Source organism: Physeter macrocephalus, chromosome 4 (genome assembly GCF_002837175.3).
Source record: "Physeter macrocephalus isolate SW-GA chromosome 4, ASM283717v5, whole genome shotgun sequence".
In the NCBI taxonomy this organism is placed as follows: domain Eukaryota; kingdom Metazoa; phylum Chordata; class Mammalia; order Artiodactyla; family Physeteridae; genus Physeter; species Physeter macrocephalus.
The window spans coordinates 67,722,684-67,744,649 of NC_041217.1; the positions used below are offsets into that span (position 1 = coordinate 67,722,684).

Sequence of the window (21,966 nt, forward strand, 5' to 3'; positions counted from 1 at the left end):
TTTAAAGCAATTATACTCCAATAAAGATGTTAAAAAAAATAGAAAAAAAAAAAAACAAAGAAGCCTATTGTAGAGAAGTGGGTGGAAACAGAATATGGAGAAGGACCTGGAGTTTCACTGTGCAGGTGTTAAGTTTGAAATGTTAAAAGACAATTCAAGGAAACTACTGGATATATGACTCTGGAGACTCAGAAGTCTGGACGGGAAACATAAATTCAAGAGTCATCGGGATATATAGAAATGGATTGTGTGCTAAATTATGGCAGAAAGAAAACAAAAAAGTCCACAGTTCCAAGCCTTAAGATTTGGATAGTGGAGGAGCCTACAAAGATGAAGCAGAGCCCATGAAAAAAGAGGAAACTAAAAATGTAGCAATACAAAAGGAGAATGCTTCAAGGAGGAGTGATCTACACAGCCAAGTGCCGAGGAAAGATCAAGTCAGATAAAAACAAGTTTTCACTGAATTTGACAGTGCTGAATTCACTGGCCCCCTTGACAAAAATAATTTTGGCCGAGTGGAAAACTAACTTCAAGATAAAAGTCAGAGACTTCTATGTATGCCACATACAAGGGGAAGAAAGAAACAGCTGAGGGTATATAGATGATTCTTCCCTGCAGGTTGCACCAGAAACATTCTTGATGTCCTTTCTTCTGCCTGTTAGGGTTAAGTTATTTGAAATAAAACGGAGGTGGTGGTACACAAGAATGACTGCACACACAAAAGGAAATCAGCCTAAACTAGCTGTTGAGGGAGAAGAAAAAAAACTCTGCCTTGCACTTGGTAAATTCTGAATGCTTATAAGAAAAGGCTGTTTGCCACACTAAAAAAAAAAAAAAAACTTCCAAGAACAAAGATCTGTCACATACTTGTTATTTTAAAAATCAGGCCTAAAATACAAATGCTTAAGTCCATCAGAAAAGTCTAAAACTACTATTGAAAATATAATTCTGATTTATAATTTTATTTCCATGTGATAAACTCTAGTAATGATTTCTGCACATCTGTGCTGACTGGCTTTGTTCTATCAGCCAAAAATATTCTTTGGAAAAGAAAAAAAAAATCTGATAGGAAAAATATCAGGAAAGGGACTGGGTGGAGTTGAAGGGAAAAGAAAAGGGAGAACCTAAGCCAACATGCAATCTGGAGGCAATTAGATCCACACTAGTCCTGAGATGGCCAGGGTTCTAGGCTGCCTGCAAGCATTCCATACCAATAGAAAAAATTTCAACAAATAAATCACTAAAGTGAAGGATAGTATTAAGGAGCTAGAGTTAATGAGAATTCCTGGACTATAGGTTCTGGCTGATGCCTTATGTGTAGGGTGACTATCCTTTTCCCTTTATCTAAGACAGTCCTGATTTATGCCTGACGTCCTGACATAAATATTACTAGCACTACCTTTCATTCTCAGAAGTGCCTCAGTTTGGTTGACAAACTATATGGTCATATTATTTATATACCACACATTTCTAAGACTGAAAAAATATATGCAGTTAATTATTAAATAAAAGGCAAATGCAGTATTATAAATTACAACATTAAGAATCTACTCCTTTTTTATTTGAACCAGTTCTCGTAACTCTCCTAAAAAATGAAACATAACATAAAATAAGCTGCATTTAAAAAATAAATACAAATGTCATGGCTGAGTATAAATAAACCACCTAAAATTCAGTTTAAAACAAATTAATACTTGGTGCTTTCAAATGTTTCACAAACATGTTTTTGGTATCTGTTATTCAGTATTTACAATAATAAAAGAAAGAACATCAAATAATGGACCAACACCTAAATCTCCCAAGTGCCTCAATAATAACCTTAGATATTTCAAGAGACTTACACATAACCTTTACAAGAATCGATAATCGCATCCATTTTTTACTAAGACCAGTAACCCAGATTATGCACAGGCAGTGGTGACTCTGGGGTCAGGGACAGAGAGATGGCTTGCATTTCATGCACTACTTTGAAAGCTGATAAATTACAGCCTAAAAGTCATCCAGACCTCTAGTTTGAACTAGTACAATCAGTGTACTGTGCTTTCCAGGAACCACCATATTACCTTACTCTAACATGGACATATAATAAATGAAGGCTTCTATTTATTGTAGCTAGTGAAAAATAAGTAATATTCTTGTCAAGCTTACCTGAACGGTAATTTCCGGTGTCTAATCTCATTCCATTTTTAGCAACAAGCTATACAACCTAAGTGGCACACTCTCAACTCTGACACATCCAAAGACTATCTGTTAAAAATGTAACCTTAGCTGGATCTCATGTAGACAACAGAACTCAAAATTACAGGACATGTAGGGCAAACTTGGAAAAATTATTTGGTAAATTAAAAATTCTGTTAAACTCTAGCAATATTCAGGGACACTCTTATATGATCACTAAGATCAGTATTTCAGAAGGATGGCTAATTTGGTCACGTAAAAAAAAAAAGGCAGGAAATGTGAAGTTTTCCAACATCATGACATCTATCACATTCTATGTTGCATTACAGTCACTACCATATAATTCTTTGGATCCTCTGCCACATTTAGCATAGTACTTTCCACACTGCAGCTTCCTAAAAAAAAAATGAATACTAGCATTTTTTCCAGGAAGACTAAATGAAGACAAGCCTGAAGGACTATGGTAATAATCTCATTAAATGGTATGAGTGTAACAAAGTAAAAATCAGGAGAATGATTCCCCTATGGCCTTTGGCCTGTAAAACCTTAGTTAAGAGTAAACAAATCTTTAATGATTTTCAAGCATTATTCTGTGCCACAGTTGCCACACTATGACCTCCCTTTGCCTTGTTAGTCAAGGACCTAGCTCCATTTGGCTCTAATAACAATTACAAATAACACAGGGAAATGTTTATCAAAAAGTATACAGGTCTGAAAAGGTCCACTATAACCTTCTTCTAGTTGACATAACATAGAAATTGTGTTTTCATAGAGTTAAGTCTTTTACTATTGACAAGCTATATGGAAATTTACCAAGACAGAATTAAATTATAACAAGGGAAGGAGATTCAACAAAAATCACAATAAACAAGTATAAATGATTTTATCTAATGACTACAAACAGGTTCAACCATATCATTCCACCAAATCATATCTATCACAGATGATATAGTAACAAATATTAAATACATTATATGTATAAACATATGATAGATAAAATAACTATATTAAAGACATGATATACAATATAATATGTATATATTGTATGCATTTCAATTTGTATATTAGTGCACACAAACTGAGATTTTTTTTTTTTTTTTTTTTTTTTTTTCGGTATGCGGGCCTCTCACTGTTGTGGCCTCTCCCGTTGTGGAGCGCAGGCTCCGGACGCACAGGCTCAGCAGCCATGGCTCACGGGCCCAGCCGCTCCGCGGCATGTGGGGTCTTCCCGGACCGGGGCACGAACCCGTGTCCCCTGCATCGGCAGGCGGATTCTCAACCACTGAGCCACCAGGGAAGCCCAAACTGAGATTTTTAAGGTCACATCTCTATAAGAATTCTGAAACTGGGACAGCTTTTAAAAAGTATATTTATTCTTAGAACTGATCTTAAGAGTAAAATTAATGAATGTCCTTGTACCTTGTTTGTTCTACTAGTTAAAATTGTATATAAACAATTTAGATGTAAATCTAACCTGTAGCTGTTTTTCTGGATGATACCATCTGATGTGTCTTGCTCCTCTTTAGCAGAAAATCCTAGAAGATGCCTCCTTTGATTTGTAGGGTTCACACCAGGATTCATTCTCCTGGAATCTCGTTCCAACATACTGAAAATTTGAAAATGTTAAGAAATAATTGAAATAAAAATATGTCATACATATGCATATTATATGTAGCTCTGAAGCAAATCAAAATTCCTTTTGTAGCTCTATACACACAGCAAGAATACTAGGCATAGAAGCAAGTCAAAACAGCTTACTGATATGGTCAAATCCCTAGCTTGGCATCCTGTACATATATGAAAAATAATTTTGAAAATAGTTTTTATAAGTATAGAAGTACCTTATTTATAACCTGTTTAGACAAAGTCAGTATTCTATATGCTTTAAAAACTATAATTATGTTATGTGTATATATATATATGTATATATATAAAGTAGAAACAGGTACATAAAAAGTAGAAATAGGTACATATAAACAAATTCTAAACTCAGATAAAACTGGAATAAGAAGTCTTGGATGCTGCAAACTGATTATTTTCAATGAGGAAATACTTCGAATGAAATGGGAATTTTTCTCTTTATCAACAGCCAAATTCTTTAGATTTTCACAATCCCAGAAGGCAGGCTATCAAATAAAGCTAAGAGAAATTTTTTTTTTTTTTTTTTTTTTTGTGGTACGCGGGCCTCACACTGTTGTGGCCTCTCCCATTGCGGAGCACAGGCTCCGGACGCGCAGGCTCAGCGGCCATGGCTCACGGGCCCAGCCGCTCCGCGGCATGTGGGATCCTCCCAGACCGGGGCGCGGACCCGGTTCCCCTGCATCGGCAGGCGGACGCGCAACCACTGCGCCACCAGGGAAGCCCATAATTTTTTTTTTTTTTTTAATGCCTATGAAAGTTTCCTATTTACTTCTTTCTCCCCACTCTCCCTAATTCCTTCTTCATGTATTTGGGGCAAACATATGTATATCAATATCAATCAAATACTGCAATAGTTATTTAACACTTTTATTCATTCATTCATTCATTTATTTATGGCTGTGTTGGGTCTTCGTTGCTGTGAGTGGGCTTTCTCTAGTTGCGGTGAGCGGGGGCTACTCTTCGTTAAGGTGCGCGGGCTTCTCATTGTCGTGGCTTCTCTTGTTGCGGAACACAGGCTCTAGGCGCACAGGCTTCAGTAGTTATGGCGCATGGGCTCACTAGTTGCAGCTTGCGGGCTCTAGAGCACAGGCTCAGTAGTTGTGGCACAGGGGCTTAGTTGCTCCGCGGCATGTGGGAAACTTCCTGGACCAGGGCTCGAACCCGAGTCCCCTGCATTGACAGGCGGATTCCTAACCACTGTGCCACCAGGGAAGTCCCAACACTTTTAGCTCATCAATCAAGGGCTTAGAAATTTGGCTCATCAATAAAATATCTTGTGTGTGTGTTTAATTTTACAAGGCCACACATATAACTTAACACTAGTCATAATCTTCTTGAAATTCAACACAAAGAGAATTTCCCTAGAGAAGCACAAAAGAAGGGATACCAGAGCCTATTTAGAGGGATGAAGTAGAGGAGGAAAATAAGGCTGACGAGAGCATCACAGTTAAGGGTCCTGTGATTCCAAGAGAAAAGGAGTTCTTTGGGGTTTAGTAATTTGCCTCCAAATTTGGGGAAAGGGATGTTAGGTAGAAGCAAAAAGCAGGTACACCTCTCTAGACTCTTTTCCTGATATCTTATTATGTTTCCTATTCTCCTCAATTCTTTACTCCCAGAATCACTGCCTTCCAGGGGTTCTCACAGGCATGCTGTGGAACTTTGGCATACTACAAACTCTTCAAAAGTGTACCACCAAATTATGATCATTGTGTAAAATTTAATTTTGCTACAACTGAGGCTACATTTTGTTACAATTGTATTTTTCAGACAGAATGTTTACCAGAGTGGTTGCAAACAGTATAAAACCCTTCTGCAAACGAGGTAAAAGGCCTAATGGAATGTCCAAGTAAACTCAGGAAAACTTAGTTTGGTGAGTATTTTAGAAAATATGAGATAAGCAGTAAACAAAACAATTTTGTCAGGAAGCCAAATGAAGAATGTGATAACTGCAGAATATATTTTTTTCTTTTCGAAACTTATGTTTTTGAAAAGTGTTTACTTTTTAATTCTTTCAAGTGTAATGCTAAAAATTCTACTTAGTAAAGTATGCAGCAAACAAAATCAAAGTTAAGAACTTTCCGGCCAGTTTACAGCATCTCAATTAATTCACCCCCTACTGGCCCACCCTTCCATTGCATTAGTGAAATATCCACATAGTAACATTCCTGTTTGGTTGGAGTACGCCCTCAACCCCGCCAATCCCTAGGAGAAGCTCCATCACCCTATTTAAGAATTGTGTATGCGGCCCACTCACATTTTATTTCCATTGGACAGTGTTGAGCTAAAGCTCCTGGGAAGGAACGGTGTTTGGGAGGGGAGCAAATTCTGGGTGTCCCTCCCTGGGATTCACTTCAATAGGGTCCTCTTTTTTTTGTTTGTTTGTTTGTTTTTAAACTAGAAATGCTTTAAGTAGTACCACCAGTCTTGGTACTAGTTCTGGACTCTGTGGCTATTCAGAACAAGTCTAAACAAGCCTTCTTCCAATGTCCAAAGACACCTAACATCCCCTGCCCCTCACTCCAGGCTTTCTTTTTCAAGGCTTTAGTTTCTTCCATATGTTTCTCTTTATAGTACAGTCTTAGGTCCCTTCAGCATATTTGGTCACTCCCCTCTCAATATGTTTCTCAGAGATGGGTCCAGAACCGGCCACAACACTTCTGAGGTAGTATGACCATTATAGGATAGAACGGGGTAATTCCTTCCCATGTTCTAAATATTATTCTTCCACCAATCTACCTAATATCAGGTAGGCTTTTGGCAGTTACATCAAACTCTATATTGAGGCTGGTTTAATTAAAACTCAAACTGTTCTCACAAACTGATTTTGGACTATTACCTTCCCTTCCTTTCCTCTCTCACTTCCAATTCTGAAGCTATATAATTGAGCTTTTTGATCCATCTGAATAATTTACATCAAATTCCTCTTAAAATATCATTCAAGAACTTTTAGAATCCTAATTAGCAAAAGAAATTCTCCTTCTAAGCAAGGAACAACATACATCAACATCCTCAACTAAGTTGTTATTAAGATATCGAAAAGAATAGAGCCAAGAAATTGAGCCCTGCAGCTTGCTCCTAGGGAGCGCCTTCCAAGTTTGTAAAAACATAAGTTAAACCACTTATGAATTAATTGTAATATATCCTAGACCAAAATTCCCTGTCTTGACCACAGAGATATTACAAAGCTGTTAAACATTCTTCTAAGATGCAAATACAGTATAACAGCAGCAACCATTTTTTGAGCATCTACTATGTACTAATGAATGAAAGCTCAAAGAAAGTTGAGGCTCAAAGAGCTTAAACAGTTTGCCCAAGGTCATGCTGTGATATGGTGATTTATAAAAAGAAATATATATTTGGTCACAACATCTTCCTGGCACAGAGCTCCTAAAACCCTTGGAATTTCCCAAGTGATAAGACCCATAAAGGTGCCTTTTGCTATGTCAATGAGGTGAGCTCGAAGGCCCTTAGGTTACCTAAGGATAGAGAATAGAGAGAACCATAAGAATAGAGAGTTGGAACTTTCAGTCCCACCCACCACCCCCCAACTCCAGGGAGGGGAAAGGAGCTAGAGATTGAGCTCAATCACCAATGGCCAATGACTTAATCAATCTGTCTCTGTCATGAAGCCTCCTTAGAAACCCAAAAGGAAGGGATTCAGGGAGCATCTGGGTTGGTGAAGATTCAGGGACAGTGGTGAGCTTGAAGAGGGCATGGAAGTTCCCTGTCCACTCCCCCATACCTTGCCCTACACAGCTTTTCCATTTGGCTGTTCCTGAGTTATATCCTTTTATAATAAACAGGTACTCTAGTAAGTAAAATGTTTCTCTGACTTCTGTGAGCCACTATAGCAAATTAACTGAACCTGAGGTCATGGGAACCTCTGATCTATAGCCCGTTAGCCAGAAGCACAGGTGACAGCTTGGATTAGCAATTGATGCCTGAACGGGGTGTAGGGTAACTCTTATAGGACTGAGCCCTTAACGTGTGGGATCTGACACTATCTCCACACTGTCTGTGTCAGAGTTAAGTTTAATTGTAGGACACCCAGCTAGTGTCTGAGTATTGCTTGGTGGTATGGGAAAAACCTCCCCCACACATTGGAACTGGGTGATCAGAACACTTAGGGAGAAATGTTTGGTGGTGTGGAAAAACATACATTGGAATTGGTGTCAGAAATGTAAGTGCTCTGAGTAATTAACAAAGCCAGGATTTGGGTCCAGGATTAGAACATCATCACTGCATTATGTTGACATTTCCCAGAATGACTGATTGATTCACTCATTTATTCAACATGTACTAGATACCTATTATGTTCCAGGAATCATATTTGATGCTAAAGACTCAAAGATAAAAATCAAATACTGTGTGTGTGTGTGTGTGTGTGTGTGTGTGTGTGTATGGCGGGGGGGGGGAAGAGTGATACAGACAAAAGTTAATAGAGGGATTAGCAGCATAACAGGGGTTAATGCCGAATGTTATAGAAGCATATAACTAGGGCATTTTATCTTTACCAAGAGGATCATGAAGTTATCTTAAAATACAAGCAGTAAATAAACAGGTGGAAAGGAGGATGTGAGAAGGCATTTCATGTAGATAGACTAGTATATGAAAAAGGACACAGACATAAGAGAGTATGTTTTGCTTGGGGAATTGCAAGTAAAGCAGGAGAGGGTATGTAAGTGGACATGTGCATGTGCAAGCACAGTGAGAAAGGGATCATCTCAGAGAGAGAAGGAAAAGAAAGGAGACTAACCGTAATGCAAGGCTAGATTATTTATGGATGGCCCTGTCTGCCACATTATCATTAAGTCTAGCAATTTACTGAATAAAATAAACAAAACTGGTATGTTTTGTTCTTGTTTTAACTGTGGCTCCCAGTTAACATATCCCTTTCTATATCAAAACCTTCCCTATGAATAATATTAAATTCCCTGGTCTAATGGGGAAAAATCTACCTTCTTTCTTTTAAAAACTGGTATTACTTTTGTCTCCTATTCATCTAGACTACTTGATGATTACCACTGCCAGAAAAACAGCAGATTACTAGACTGGTTCCTCTGCTTTCCTATTTCCTGGCTAGGGATCTTAAAGCTGTTTGCAAGGCTCTCATAGTTAACTGCCAAGTCAAAGTGGCTGCTATGGCTTCTAGGAGTAGCTCCTATACTTTTCCTTTCTTGAATCCTACTGTCAACTAGCAATTAACACACTTTGTTAGTTCCTCTGGATCAGAATGCACCTTCCCCTAGCACAGTGATTCTCAAAGTGTGGTACCTGGACCAGCAGCATTAGCATCACCTGATAACTGGTTAGAAATGCAAACTCTCAGGCCCCATTCCAGACCTACTCACCCAAGAACTCTGGGAGCGGTGCCTAACAATCTGTTTTAACTAGCTGTCCAGGTGATATATGCCAATGTTTGAGAGCCACTGTTTTAAACTAATCTTGTTTCTCGTAACATCTTTCCTACCTCAATTCCCTAAAAGTTACATGTTGCTCACAATAAATCCAACAGAAGTGGACAGTTTGGGGAAAAGGATGGGGAAGTCAGACGAGAGGGATGTGGAAGGAGACAATCAGAAACGATTCATGTGGGCTTCCCTGGTGGTGCAGTGGTTAAGAATCTGCCTGTTAATGCAGAGGACACGGGTTTGATCCCTGGTCTGAGAAGATCCCACATGCTGAGGAGCAACTAAGCCCGTGCGCCACAACTACTGCGCCTGTACTCTAGAGCCTGCGAGCCACAACTACTGAAGCCCTCGAGCCACAACTACTGAAGCCTGCGCACCTAGAGCCCGTGCTCCACAACAAGAGAAGCCACTGCAGTGAGAAGCCCCCGCTCACCGCAACTAGAGAAAGCCCGTGCGCAGCAACAAAGACCCAACTCAGCCAAAAATAAATAAATAAATAAATTTATTTATTTTTTTCTAAATGATTTATGTGGTTTACGGATGATTTATGGAGTAAATTACAAGAGTTCACAATCATTAGTACTTTGAAGTTTTTAAAGAGCTCTTCTACTGATCATTGTTCTTTTGATGATTTTATTACCACTGTGAAAACTGGCATTTCTATTCACAATTTGTGACTGTTAAAGCAAATGCCTTGAGTTTAACTATCAGTTTAGGTTATTCCATCTGTAAATGGACTGTGCTGTAATCACGTAGCAGCTACACTCCCTAGGAATCAGTTTTAATGTTGATGGGTTTGGCTCATAAGTGATCACTATTTTTTCCCACTGCCCACGTGAGTAATGATTATCACAGTGTAATGACAATATATGTTTAACCATAGCTACTTTAGTAACTTTTACCCTTTTTTAGTCTGAGGGCTCACTCAGATCTCATTCAATGGACTCCACAAAAAGGATCTTCACAACACTTTTATTATAGAGTCAACAAAGCATTTTAAACAAGGAAATGGGTCAGAGAAGAGGCAAAAATAAGGATCCAAACAGTCCATAAGTCTCAATTTTATTACCTACCCATTGGCCCAGAAAGTATTTTGAAAAGGCAATATATTAAGAAATTTTAGAAAGAATCTTTTTTTTTTTCCTTTCTTCCTTTGCAGTATGCGGACCTCTCACTGCTATGGCCTCTCCCATTGCGGAGCACAGGCTCCGGACGCGCAGGCTCAGCGGCCATGGCTCACGGGCCTAGCCGCTCCGAGGCATGTGGGATCCTCCCGGACCGGGCACGAACCCGTATCCCCTGCATCGGCAGGCGGACTCTCAACCACTGCACCACCAGGGAAGCCCAGAAAGAATCTTTTAAAGTTTTTCACTTTTTTGTTTTTGGTTGTTGTTGTCATTTGCTCCCAATTCCTTGTAAATTTTTTTTAAAGTCTTAAAATGAAATTTCTAAAAAAATAAATTAATTAAATAAAGTGAAATGAAATTTCTCTTAAGCTAAATTACAGAGAAGCTGACTATCCAATTCAGCTCAAAACAACTATATATGGGCTTCCCTGGTGGCGCAGTGGTTGAGAGTCCGCCTGCCGATGCAGGGGACGACGGGTTCATGCCCCGGTCCGGGAAGATCCCACATGCAGCGGAGCGGCTAGGCCCGTGAGCCATGGCCGCTGAGCCTGCGCTCCACAACGGGAGAGGCCACAACAGTGAGAGGCCCGCGTACCGCAAAAAAAAACAACAAAAAAACCCCAACTATATACACTTGAACCTATGAAATGACCTATAGAAACTAATTTTAACCATCTAAATAACTGCAAATTTACATTTCCCTTGTTTTTATTAATATCTGAAAGACATAAAGGAGTTTCATTTTAGTGCCAGAATTCAAGACTGTCTTAGTACAATTTGGACAACACAAATATTAAGAAAGGAATTTGACAGTCCTTATAATGGCCAAATGTACAAAAGGGTATGAGAAAATTACTGTTGATATGAACTTTTAGATTCTTGGCATGAGTGTTTTACATCATTCAATGTCCCTTTTTGTTAATTTTGGGAAAAATAAATTTCCAAGAACACAAGGAGATGACTCAGAGTCACAATAAGAATTAGTATAATGGGGGCTTCCCTGGTGGCGCAGTGGTTGGGAGTCTGCCTGCCAAATCAGGGGACACGGGTTCGAGCCCCAGTCTGGGAGGATCCCACATGCCGCGGAGCGACTGAGCCCGTGAGCCACAACTACTGAGCCTGCGCGTCTGGAGCCTGTGCTCCACAACGGGAGGGGCCGCGGCAGTGAGAGGCCCGCGCACCGCGATGATGAGTGGCCCCCGCTCGCCGCAACTGGAGCGAGCCCTCGCACAGAAACGAAGACCCAACACAGCCATTAATTAATTAATTAATTAATTAATTAATTTTTTTAAAAAAGAATTAGTATAATGATTAACTGTTTATAGATCATATTAACATGGCAATCTAATCACTTTCCAAAATTAGCTTAAATCAGATTCTATTCAGTATTTTTATAAATAAATATTTTTTAAAATAGAAGTCTCTATGTCTCTATGACCAGAAACATGCTACCCTGCAAGAATCACAACAGTTTTAAGCCTTAGAATAATCAATACACCAATAACCCTTGCTCATGCTGTGGGTCAATGGGCCTGAAAAGCACAGATTAATAAAACACAAGTAATTTCAATTTCCCCAAAAGTCTGGAAAAAGTATTATAAGAATTGTTACTTTACTTTTTCATTTATGAAATTCTAAAAGCCAACAACTGTTTTAGGTTATTTATGAAGCCAACTTAATCCTTAAGATATGATTTCAGACACCCAATTTTCATACCAAGTAGCTGAACAAAAAATGGCAAACCTCCAAATCTATTCTTCCCTTTGCAAACCTGTTTCCTTATGGTACAAGTTGGTCAATTTTAAGTTCAAGCCATCTCAGCAGGTAAGAATCTTACTGGTTCCCATCCCCAAAAGAAATCCATATGCTGCTATTCCTCTCCCTGAGAACTGCACATGTAAAAGTGAAATCACTTTAAGCTGGAAAGAGCATGAAGATCCTCAGGTTTTAATGTGGAATAGAGGGAAGAACACAGAATTTGGAGTCAAGAGATATGGATTCAACGTGTGGCTATGAGACTCTCCAATTGAGTCGCTCTGGGAAAGTCGGTTAACTTCACTGAACCTCCAATTCCTCACGTGTAAAATAGGAAAAATAAATATTTCACAGGGTTTTTCAAAGATTCAAATGAAACGATGGATGCGAACATGCTTTATAAATCGGAAAGTGCTATGTGCCCCACAGATGACACAGCAGTTAGTGGCACAGCTTGTCTTCCTGCCTGCCAGGCTCAGGCTATTCTCAACATAGCAACTGGAATGATTGCTTTAAAATCTAGGTCAAATTACTATGTCACTCCTCTGCTCAAAACAGAGAGCCTTCAGATGGCTCTTCATTTCTATCATGGTAAAAGCCCAAATCCTTACAATGACCAAGGCCTCACTAAATTTAACTCCTCCCTCCATCATATCTCTCTGGCATCATCTCCTACTACTCTCCCCCTTGCTCACTTTAGTCCAACCACACTGACCCACTTGCTTTTCCTTGAACATGCAAGGCACACTTCCACCCTAGCACCTTTGTACTGGTTGTTCCCTCTGCCTGGAATGCTCTTCCTCCATATATCCATCCATATGGCTATTTATCACCTTTAAGCCTTGGTTCCAATGTCTACTTTACAGTGATCACTATTTAAAACTACAATTCCAACAACCACTCTCACACTTGTAAAACCATTTACCCTACTATATTTTATCCCTTTGTTCTATTATTTCACTTATTATGTTTATTGTCTGTATGTCCCTGTAGGTACAGAGACCTGTTTTGTTCGAGGACAATGCTTAACCCATAGAAGGTATTCTTTTTTTTTTTTAAATAACAAGTAAATGAATTTTATGTAACACTCTGCCTCATGCCAGGAGAAAAAATCCAGATCTTTATTTTAGGGAAACTAACCCACAACTCAAGAACAGCAGATGGTAAACTCATTATTATACCATCTCCAGATCCAGGAACAGGAAATTATGTTAATTTTTATTGCAACTGAGGCTAAGGACAGGGAGTTCCCAAGGGAGTTCTCCAAATCTTAAAAAAGCTATTTTTCTCTGTTTATTTTATGGTTCACAGATGATTTTTGCAGACTTGTAGTAAATGGGGGTAATTTGCTAGAAACAGAAATTTGACTGAAGGAAGAAATAGATCAATAGTTGAGATTTTTTTTAAAAAATCCTCTAAATAGCAGTTCTCAGAACCAGGGATTACCAGACCCTGAGAAGAAACACATACTTTACAGTGGCAATTTGCCAAGTGAGCCAAGAGCAAGAAAACAACCTGAGATTCTTTCATCCATTCAGTGAACAATTATAAAGCAAGCACTCTTCTAACAGGCGATGATCAACCTTGGAACCCAGCCACTATACTCCGAGGAAGGCCAAGCAGCTTGTGGAGAGGCCCAAATGAAGAAAAACCGAGACCCTCTAGCCAATAGCCCTGGCTCAGGTCCCAGCTCAGGCCAGCACCAACCTGCTGGCCTGATGAGTGAGCCAGCTCGAAAGTAGGTCCTCCACCCTGAGCCAACCCTGTTGACACTCCATGGAGCAAAGAAGCACTGTTTCTACTGAGATGTTGAATTTCCCAAACTGCAGATGTTTAAGCAAAGTAAATGACTTGTTATTGTTTTAAGCCTTTAAGTTTTGGGGTGGTTTGCTACACAGCAATAAATAACTAATACACTACAGTTATTAAATTACTGAAGTCAATGAGTCAATGTTTAATACAAAAAGTTTGTGTGCAAACAACTCTTTGGTGTCCTCTCACTTGAGAAAGGCACACTCCACTCATTCTCAATGTCAAAAAGATGCCTGTAAATTTTTTTTTTTTTTTTTTTTGCGGTATGCGGGCCTCTCCCTGCCGTGGCCTCTCCCGCTGCAGAGCACAGGCTCTGGACGCGCAGGCTCAGCCGCCATGGCTCACGGGCCCAGCCGCACCACGGCATGTGGGATCTTCCTGGACCGGGGCACAAACCCGTGTACCCCTCATCGGCAGGCGGACTCTCAACCACTGCGCCACCAGGGAAGCCCGATGCCTGTAAATTTGAGTGCAATCTCTTCTATTATATTCCCACCAATCACATCAACCCATAAAATATATATTTTCTCCTTTCACATCCAATCTTAAGCTTTAGGAAAATGGGTAAAGTTATTGGATACAGTCCTAACTCCTCTATCTGTAAATAGCAACTTTTTCTCTGCATGGATCGCTGTTGTTCTATTAATGATTAACACAAGGGCTCCAAAGGCAGACTGTGAATCCTAGCTCTGCCAAATGTTAGCTGTGACTTCAGTTTCCTCATCTGTAAAATGGAGATAATAACACTTACCTTAGAGTTCAAGGAGGAATTAATTTATATAAAGTGCTTAGACTAGTACTTGGTGCAGAGCAAATGTTTGATAAATAAAAGCTTAACACAACAAAACACACAAAAACTGCTACCTTTACCAACCAAGCACAGGTGGTATCAACATACAGCCAAACCCAGATTATTTTGAAACTGTCTTCACTTTTTTATTCATCTTCTTTTTTCCAACGGTCTTATTTCCATTTTATCTCTCATTTTCAAATTCACATCACACACAAAAAAAGGGGGAGAAGGAAAAATGAAAGCAAGTAATGCTGTTTTATTGAGAACTCCAGTAAAAGAGTTGAGATAGAAAGCCATATAAGGCATACAGAGTATCTGTGATTCCCCAATATCAGCTCCTCAGAGCTCATGGATTGTGACAAACTGCCTGGGAACATAAGACATCAATGCCAGCTTATGTTCACAACACACAGACACCATGAAGTCTAGATGCACAGCACACACAGTTCATGCTATACTAGCCATAACTCTGTTAAAAACAATCTGTGGAATAACCCTTAAAATATTTTTCAAATGCTTACTGAAACGACAGGACAGGTCAAATCTGGAGAAAATAAGACATTAAAGGCAAACTGCCTAGAAGCGATAAATAATTACATATATATTTTGAAAAATCAAAGTTTCAAAGTTATCTTATACTACCTTAATATTAGGCTAGACCTTCACTTATTACAAAGTAAAGCTGTGTATTCCTCTATTATTTACGTTTTGCACAGCTCAGTACTGAAAATGGTGTTTGAGAAAGCTATTTCAGACAAACCATCCACTAGTCCTTGTTTTATGTTAAACTAAGATTTGTAGTCTAAAGAAAATATCAAACTAACCAACTTAAACTCTGACAGTTTTCTCATCTGCCCTAGTCTCTCACTGATGCCCTCTCACAAGACAGAAGCAGCAGAAGTTACCACATTATCTCCTTTTATCTTTGAAAGTGACATAGTGACTTATTCAAGGTAAAGAAGGAAGTTAGCAATGGATGTACGTTTCTGATTTCAACTGCCTTTCCCTTCACTGTAACAAATCAAGTCTGAGGGGCAAGGTAGCCAAGTGATATATGATAAAGCCACTGTGACACTTCTCATAAACCTCCCTATATATAGCTCACACGAAAGCCAAAACTAAAGAAAATCATCAACAGAATTTTCCATGCCCTCAAAACTCAGCTCTTCACTATTGATAGACTCTAAGCCATTTTTTTAAAGGATGAAATCCACAGAGGCTAGAAGAAAAGAGAACAAATTACTTTGCACAGATACTTTTTTGAAGAACATGAGTAAATTAGACTATTTGGGAAAAGAACTGCCCTTAGCTCTGCTACCTCTCTGCAATCCCAGATTCAATAACACCTGGTATTTAGATGTATTTCTTCAGTTTATGTGTCACTTTGATAAATATGGAAAGTACTTTTAGCCAAAAACTTGAATTAGATTTCATTTAAAAACCTGGCTGAACAAAACCATGTATACTTGGTGGTTTGAAGTCTGACATTCAAGTTATACAGTAATTTTTAACTTACAGCCAATAGTGATATCATACAGCAAAGTGTGCTCAGCAATTGAATAAGGAAAAAAAATTGAAGCCAGATTTGGGGACAGGCTCATCTCAGGATAAAAAGCTAGAATTCTTCCTATAAAAATAATGAAAAGCTGACAAACTTGGAGAATATTGGAATTAGAGACATTTTATTTCTAACCAGTTCCAGGCCACTCAAATTCAATACCATATTCTCTGTGGTTACCTTTCCCCTATAACATAGTCTCATAAGAAAACCACAGAGTAGCTGGTCCTTAAGTAGTACAGTTTGCCCTTCCTCATCCAAGTCTGATGTCTCAAACTGTAAAGATTCTGGTTCTTATGAGGGGACAGCACCCAACCAGAACAAACAAGGGAAAAGTATTATCAATTTCAAACACTTGTTAATTTTTTTTTAACACCTAATATATTTTAAACCGCCTCGGGATGTTTTTGAAAGTATTTTGAAAAGGCAATATATTAAGAAATTTTAGAAAGAATCTTTTAAAGTTTTTCACTTTTTTGTTTTTGGTTGTTGTCATTTGGTCCCAGTTCCTTGTAAAATTTTTTTTAAGTCTTATTATTTGCAGAAAAGGAGAATGGTTATAGTGACTTTTTAAATAGTAGAAAGGGAAAAATGTAACAAAGGAATGTATATACTGCAGTCCTATGTGCCAGGAAGACGTTCCTCTCACAGGGTTCTGTTATGATTCCTGTTCTGTCCAAAACACAGGTCCATAAATTTCCTCAATTATATAATACAAACCTATGACTATACAAGTGTCTGTCTAGAGATTTAATAAAATTTCTCTTATATATATTATCTTCTAATTTAATGGATAAATGCTCTTACAATTACCATAGGGGTCAATGTATAGAAAGAAAGAAACATAAAAATATACACAGTAGTTTTCAACCCTGGACATACCTCAGGATTACCTAAAGAAAAATACTTTGTTTAAAAATAAATGATTTAAGGACTTCTCTGGTGGCACAGTGGTTAAGAATCCACCTGCCAATGCAGGGGACATGGGTTCGATCCCTGGTCCAGGAAGATCCCACATGCTGCGGAGCAACTAAGCCCATGCGCTGCAACTACTGAGCCCGTGCGCCGCAACTACTGAGCCCACGTGCCACAACTACTGAAGCCCGTGCACCTAGAGCCCATGCTCCACAACAAGAGAAACCACTGCAATGAGAAGCCCGTGCACCACAATGAAGAGTAGCCCCCACTGGCCGCAACTAGAGAAAGCCCACGCACAGCAACGAAGACCCAGTGCAGCCAAAAATAAAATAAATGAATAAATAAATTTTTTAAATAAAAATAAATGATTTAGACCCATCTAAGTAGATTCCATAGGTTTGAGGTAGGGCTCAGTTAGCTCTCTTTTTAAGATTTCATAGTGATTATGTACAGGAAAGGTTGAAAACCACTATGAGAGAATTTACCAAAAAGTCATCCAAACTGTTATGGAGAAAAGGAAAATTAGCAAAACATCACACAAACTTCTATGATAAAAACTGTAGCCCTACCATTACTCAACAGTCAACAAAACTCAGAACATAACAAAGCTGATAATAAACAACAAATTGCAAGTAGCATTTAGACTGATGTTTTTCCAACTAGCTCTTAATCACCCTGTTTTATAAAGAAGGAACTATTTTTAACATAGTTTGTTGCTGGTTAAACTTTATGTTGATAACAGAATCTTTCAGAAATTCTTTTCTTTCTATCAAAATTAATCTATTTTCCCTTTTTCTTCCCTTATTTCCCCCTCATTTCTTAAATAAATTCAGCTTCCCTCCACGAAGAAATATTTTTACCAGTGTCTAAAATGAACACTGCTCATTTCCCCTATCTCACTGTATTTCCTTGATATCTGTACAAGTCTGAGATTTACATCAATCCTTGGGGTCTGGGAGCAAGTTAAACTTACCTAATGTCAAAATAGTGATGAAGTACAAACTTAAAACAACAACAAAACTTACAAATCAAACAGAAACACAGCATAGAGAAGTAATGAAAAACCATGCCTTTGGTATGAACAACGTCAGGTATGAACTTTGACCACTGTTAAGGAAGCGCGAACCCAAGAGGAGGAAATTCTAAAGATTAAGTCCTCTCCCTAACAAAGAAAATATCTTTCTCAACCTCATAAAATTTAAATGTAATAACCATTTATACTGTACCCTATCCAATTTCAATGTCTGTTAGAAGGTTTAGTGTCTGAAAAATGACTAGAAGAAACTACATTTATAGTGCAGAAAGTAGTAGTAATGAGATAAAGAGAACAGCTATGAAAATTAAGGTATCTTAGAAAATGTACAATCAGAAAAACACAAAGAAAATGGAACCAGTCATACAGAGTGAAGTCAGAAAGAGAAAAACAAATATCATATATTAACGCATATATGTGGAATCTAGAAAAATGGTACAGATGAACTTGTTTGCAAGGCAGAAATAGAGACACAGATGTAGAGCACAAACGTATGGACACCAAGGGGGGAAAGCGGGGGGGGGGGGGAGGTAGGATGAATTGGGAGATTGGGATTGACATATACACACTAATATGTATAAAATAGATAACGAATAAGAACCTGCTGTATAAAAAATAAAATAAAATAAAATTCAAAAAAAAAAGAGAATGGAACCAGTCATAAGAGGCCCAGGACTCGAAAAAAAATTTTTTTTGCCATTTTTATTCTTTTAAGAGGGGGGACAACTTCTTTTCCATTTCTGTATTATACCTTGGTTACTGTCATGTGTCATACACTTGCCCTGGAATGTCCTTCTCTCCTCTCCTTATAAATCTTTAATTCTACTCTCCTCTGTGAAGTCTTTTCTTATAATAACTATCTCCATTTATCTCCCTCTTCTCAGTACAACACTCACAACATACACCACATTACTTGGTGCTCACTACGACATTTCCTTGCACTAGTCACTGTTTCATGCTGTTCTCCTTTAGAGTAAACATGATGGCCTATGTGATCTGAACACAGCCTACCCTTTCAGCCCAATTGTTTATCATTCCCCACCATACATTCTATGTTCATTAACATTCAATCATTCATTCATTTAGTCACTCAACCATCATCCAACAAATATTTATCAAGTAGCTACAACACGTCAAGCACAATCTAAAAGCAAGGTAAGCTCTAGCCATCCGTGACTGCTTCTTACTGTGGGTAAAAGCCATCTTCTTTCACCTCTCTAAGCATTAGTTAAGAATATTGCCTCTGCCTGGAATGCCCTTCCCTCTTTGTCACCATGACAAAAACCTTTGCAATTCAGTACAACATGTGTCTACCATGTACTACATACACTATGCTAGATGCTGAGAATATATTTAAAAAGGAATAAGGCAGAATTTCTATTCTCAAAAAAAAAAAAAGAAGGGAATTCCCTGGCAGTCCAGTGGTTAGGACTCAGCACTTTCACTGCCAGGGTCCAGGTTCGATCCCTCGTTGGGGAACTAAGATCCCACAAGCTGCTCAGTGAGGCCAAAAAAAAAAGAATGGTCCATGGGAAACTGTGGAATCTCAATAAAGTAAGCACCACTAAGAATTAAAAAAAGGAAAAAGGAGTCTATAGTGATGAAGACACATACACCAACAAATAATTAGTAAAATATGATACATTCTATTATATGTATACAGGATAATTTGGGAACACCAAGAAATACTTAGCCCAGCCTAGGAGTGAGCTGAACTTGCTCAATGCCACTTTTGAAATCTGTAATAACAATTCCCTTGCTTTTCTTTATAGCTATACCATTTATGCACATGCATTCATAATGTATAGTTTTTCTGATTTGAACGTTCTATAAATGTAATCAGACTGTACACATTTTTCTGCAATTTGCTTTTCCCACACAGTATGGTACTTCCTACAAGATCTGATAAATAGCTTTTTTTTTTTTTTTTTTTTTTTTTTTTTTTTGCGGTACACGGGCCTCTCACTGTTGTGGCCTCTCCCGTTGTGGGGCACAGGCTCCGGACGCACAGGCTCAGCGGCCATGGCTCACGGGCCTAGCCACTCCGCGGCATGTGGGATCTTCCCGGACCGGGGCACGAACCCGTGTCCCCTGCATCGGCAGGCGGACTCTCAAGCACTGCGCCACCAGGGAAGGCCATAAATAGCATTTTAATACCATAATTTAAAACGAAATTTCATTATGACTTCTTTGATCTATGGGTTATTTAGAATTGTGCCTTTTAATTTTTAGTAGTATAGGAGTTCTTAGTTTCATCTTTTTGTTACTGATTTCTAGCTTAATTGCACTCACAGTGAATGTAGTCCATATGTTAGTTTTTGAAACTTGCTGATATTTCCTTTATGACCTAGTACAGATTAATTTTTAACACTTTCATATATGGTTGGAAAACTATGTGTTGATAGATGCCGTATATATACATACAGCCACTAGACCAAATTTAATACTGACAATAATCAAATCTTCTGTATCCTTGAAGATTTTCTTGTCTATGTGGTCTATCAATTACAGAGAGAGGTATGCTAAAATTTCCCACTATGGCAGCAGAACGTCAATTTTCTCCTGTAGGTCCATCAGTTATTGTTTCCAAGCTATATTATTAGGAACATACTAATTTAGAATTATTATATCTTCCTGGTAAATTATACTTTTAAATCAGCATGTAGTGACTAGGTCTAATAATGCTTTTCTCCTTAAAGTATATGTATCTGATATTAATAAAGTAACTCCAGCCTTCTTTCAGCTACTGTTTTTTTTCCATCCTTTGATCTTCTACCTTTCTGTAGCTTTATGCTTTTAGGTGTTTCTCTTATAAACAGCATGAAGTTGAATTCTGCTTTTCTCCCGCATCCAGTCTGACAATCTTTGCCTTCTAAATGCACAGTTCAGTACATTTCCATTTATTGTGATTACAGATAATATTCTAGATTCATTTCTACTACAATATTTTGTGCTTTCATAATCTGTTTCTTTATTTTTCTCTTCATGACATCTTTTTGACTGAATCTGTCCACCTCATTCCACAATACTACTTCTAATAGATTTTGAAATGATATATTCTAATTATATTTTGTTAGACGTTACCCCTCAAAACTTTAAAATGCCAATTAATTTAACAAGTCTAAACATAGTCATTATCTTTACCTACTTCCCAAACAATAGAAAGTCTGAGTGCTTTAAGTTCAGTCACACCCCTCACAATTTATCAGATGTTATTGTCCAGAAATTATAGTAGTCCCCCTTTACCTGTGGTATCACTTTTCACGGTTTCATTTACCTGCGATCCACCACATACTAAAAATATTAAATGAAAAATTCCGGAAATAAACAATTCATAAATTTTAAATTGTGCACTATTCTGAGTAGCATGATGAAGTCTCGCACTGTCCTGCTCAGTCCCACCCTTTCAAGACGTCAATCATCCCTTTGTTTAGTGTATCCCACTGGTTTAGTCACTTAGCAGCCATCTCAGTTACTAGGTCGACTGTCGCAGTATCAGTATTGCAGTGTTTGTGTTCAAGTAACCCTTATTTTACTTAATAATGGCCCCAAAGTGCAAGAGTAGTGATGCTGGCAATCTGCATGTGCCAAAAAGAAGCCGTAAAGTGCTTCCTTTAAGTGAAAAGGTAAAGTTCTCTACTTAATATGGAAAGGAAAAAAATCATATGCTGAGGTTGCTAAGATCTACGGTAAGAACAAATCTTCTATCCATGAAATTGTGAAGAAGGAAAAAGAAAATC

General features: G+C 38.3%; 1 protein-coding gene across 3 annotated transcripts in view; it reads right to left on the reverse strand.

The window, feature by feature from the left end:
- Positions 1-21,966, reverse strand: part of ATF6 (activating transcription factor 6) — a 226,606-nt gene that overhangs the window by 149,029 nt on the left and 55,611 nt on the right. For all 3 annotated transcript variants that reach the window (XM_024116831.3, XM_028488716.2, XM_028488717.2), the window contains exon 10: positions 3,653-3,784. In XM_024116831.3, coding sequence (XP_023972599.1) covers positions 3,653-3,784 — 132 coding nt within the window. The remainder of the gene's footprint in view (positions 1-3,652; positions 3,785-21,966) is intronic.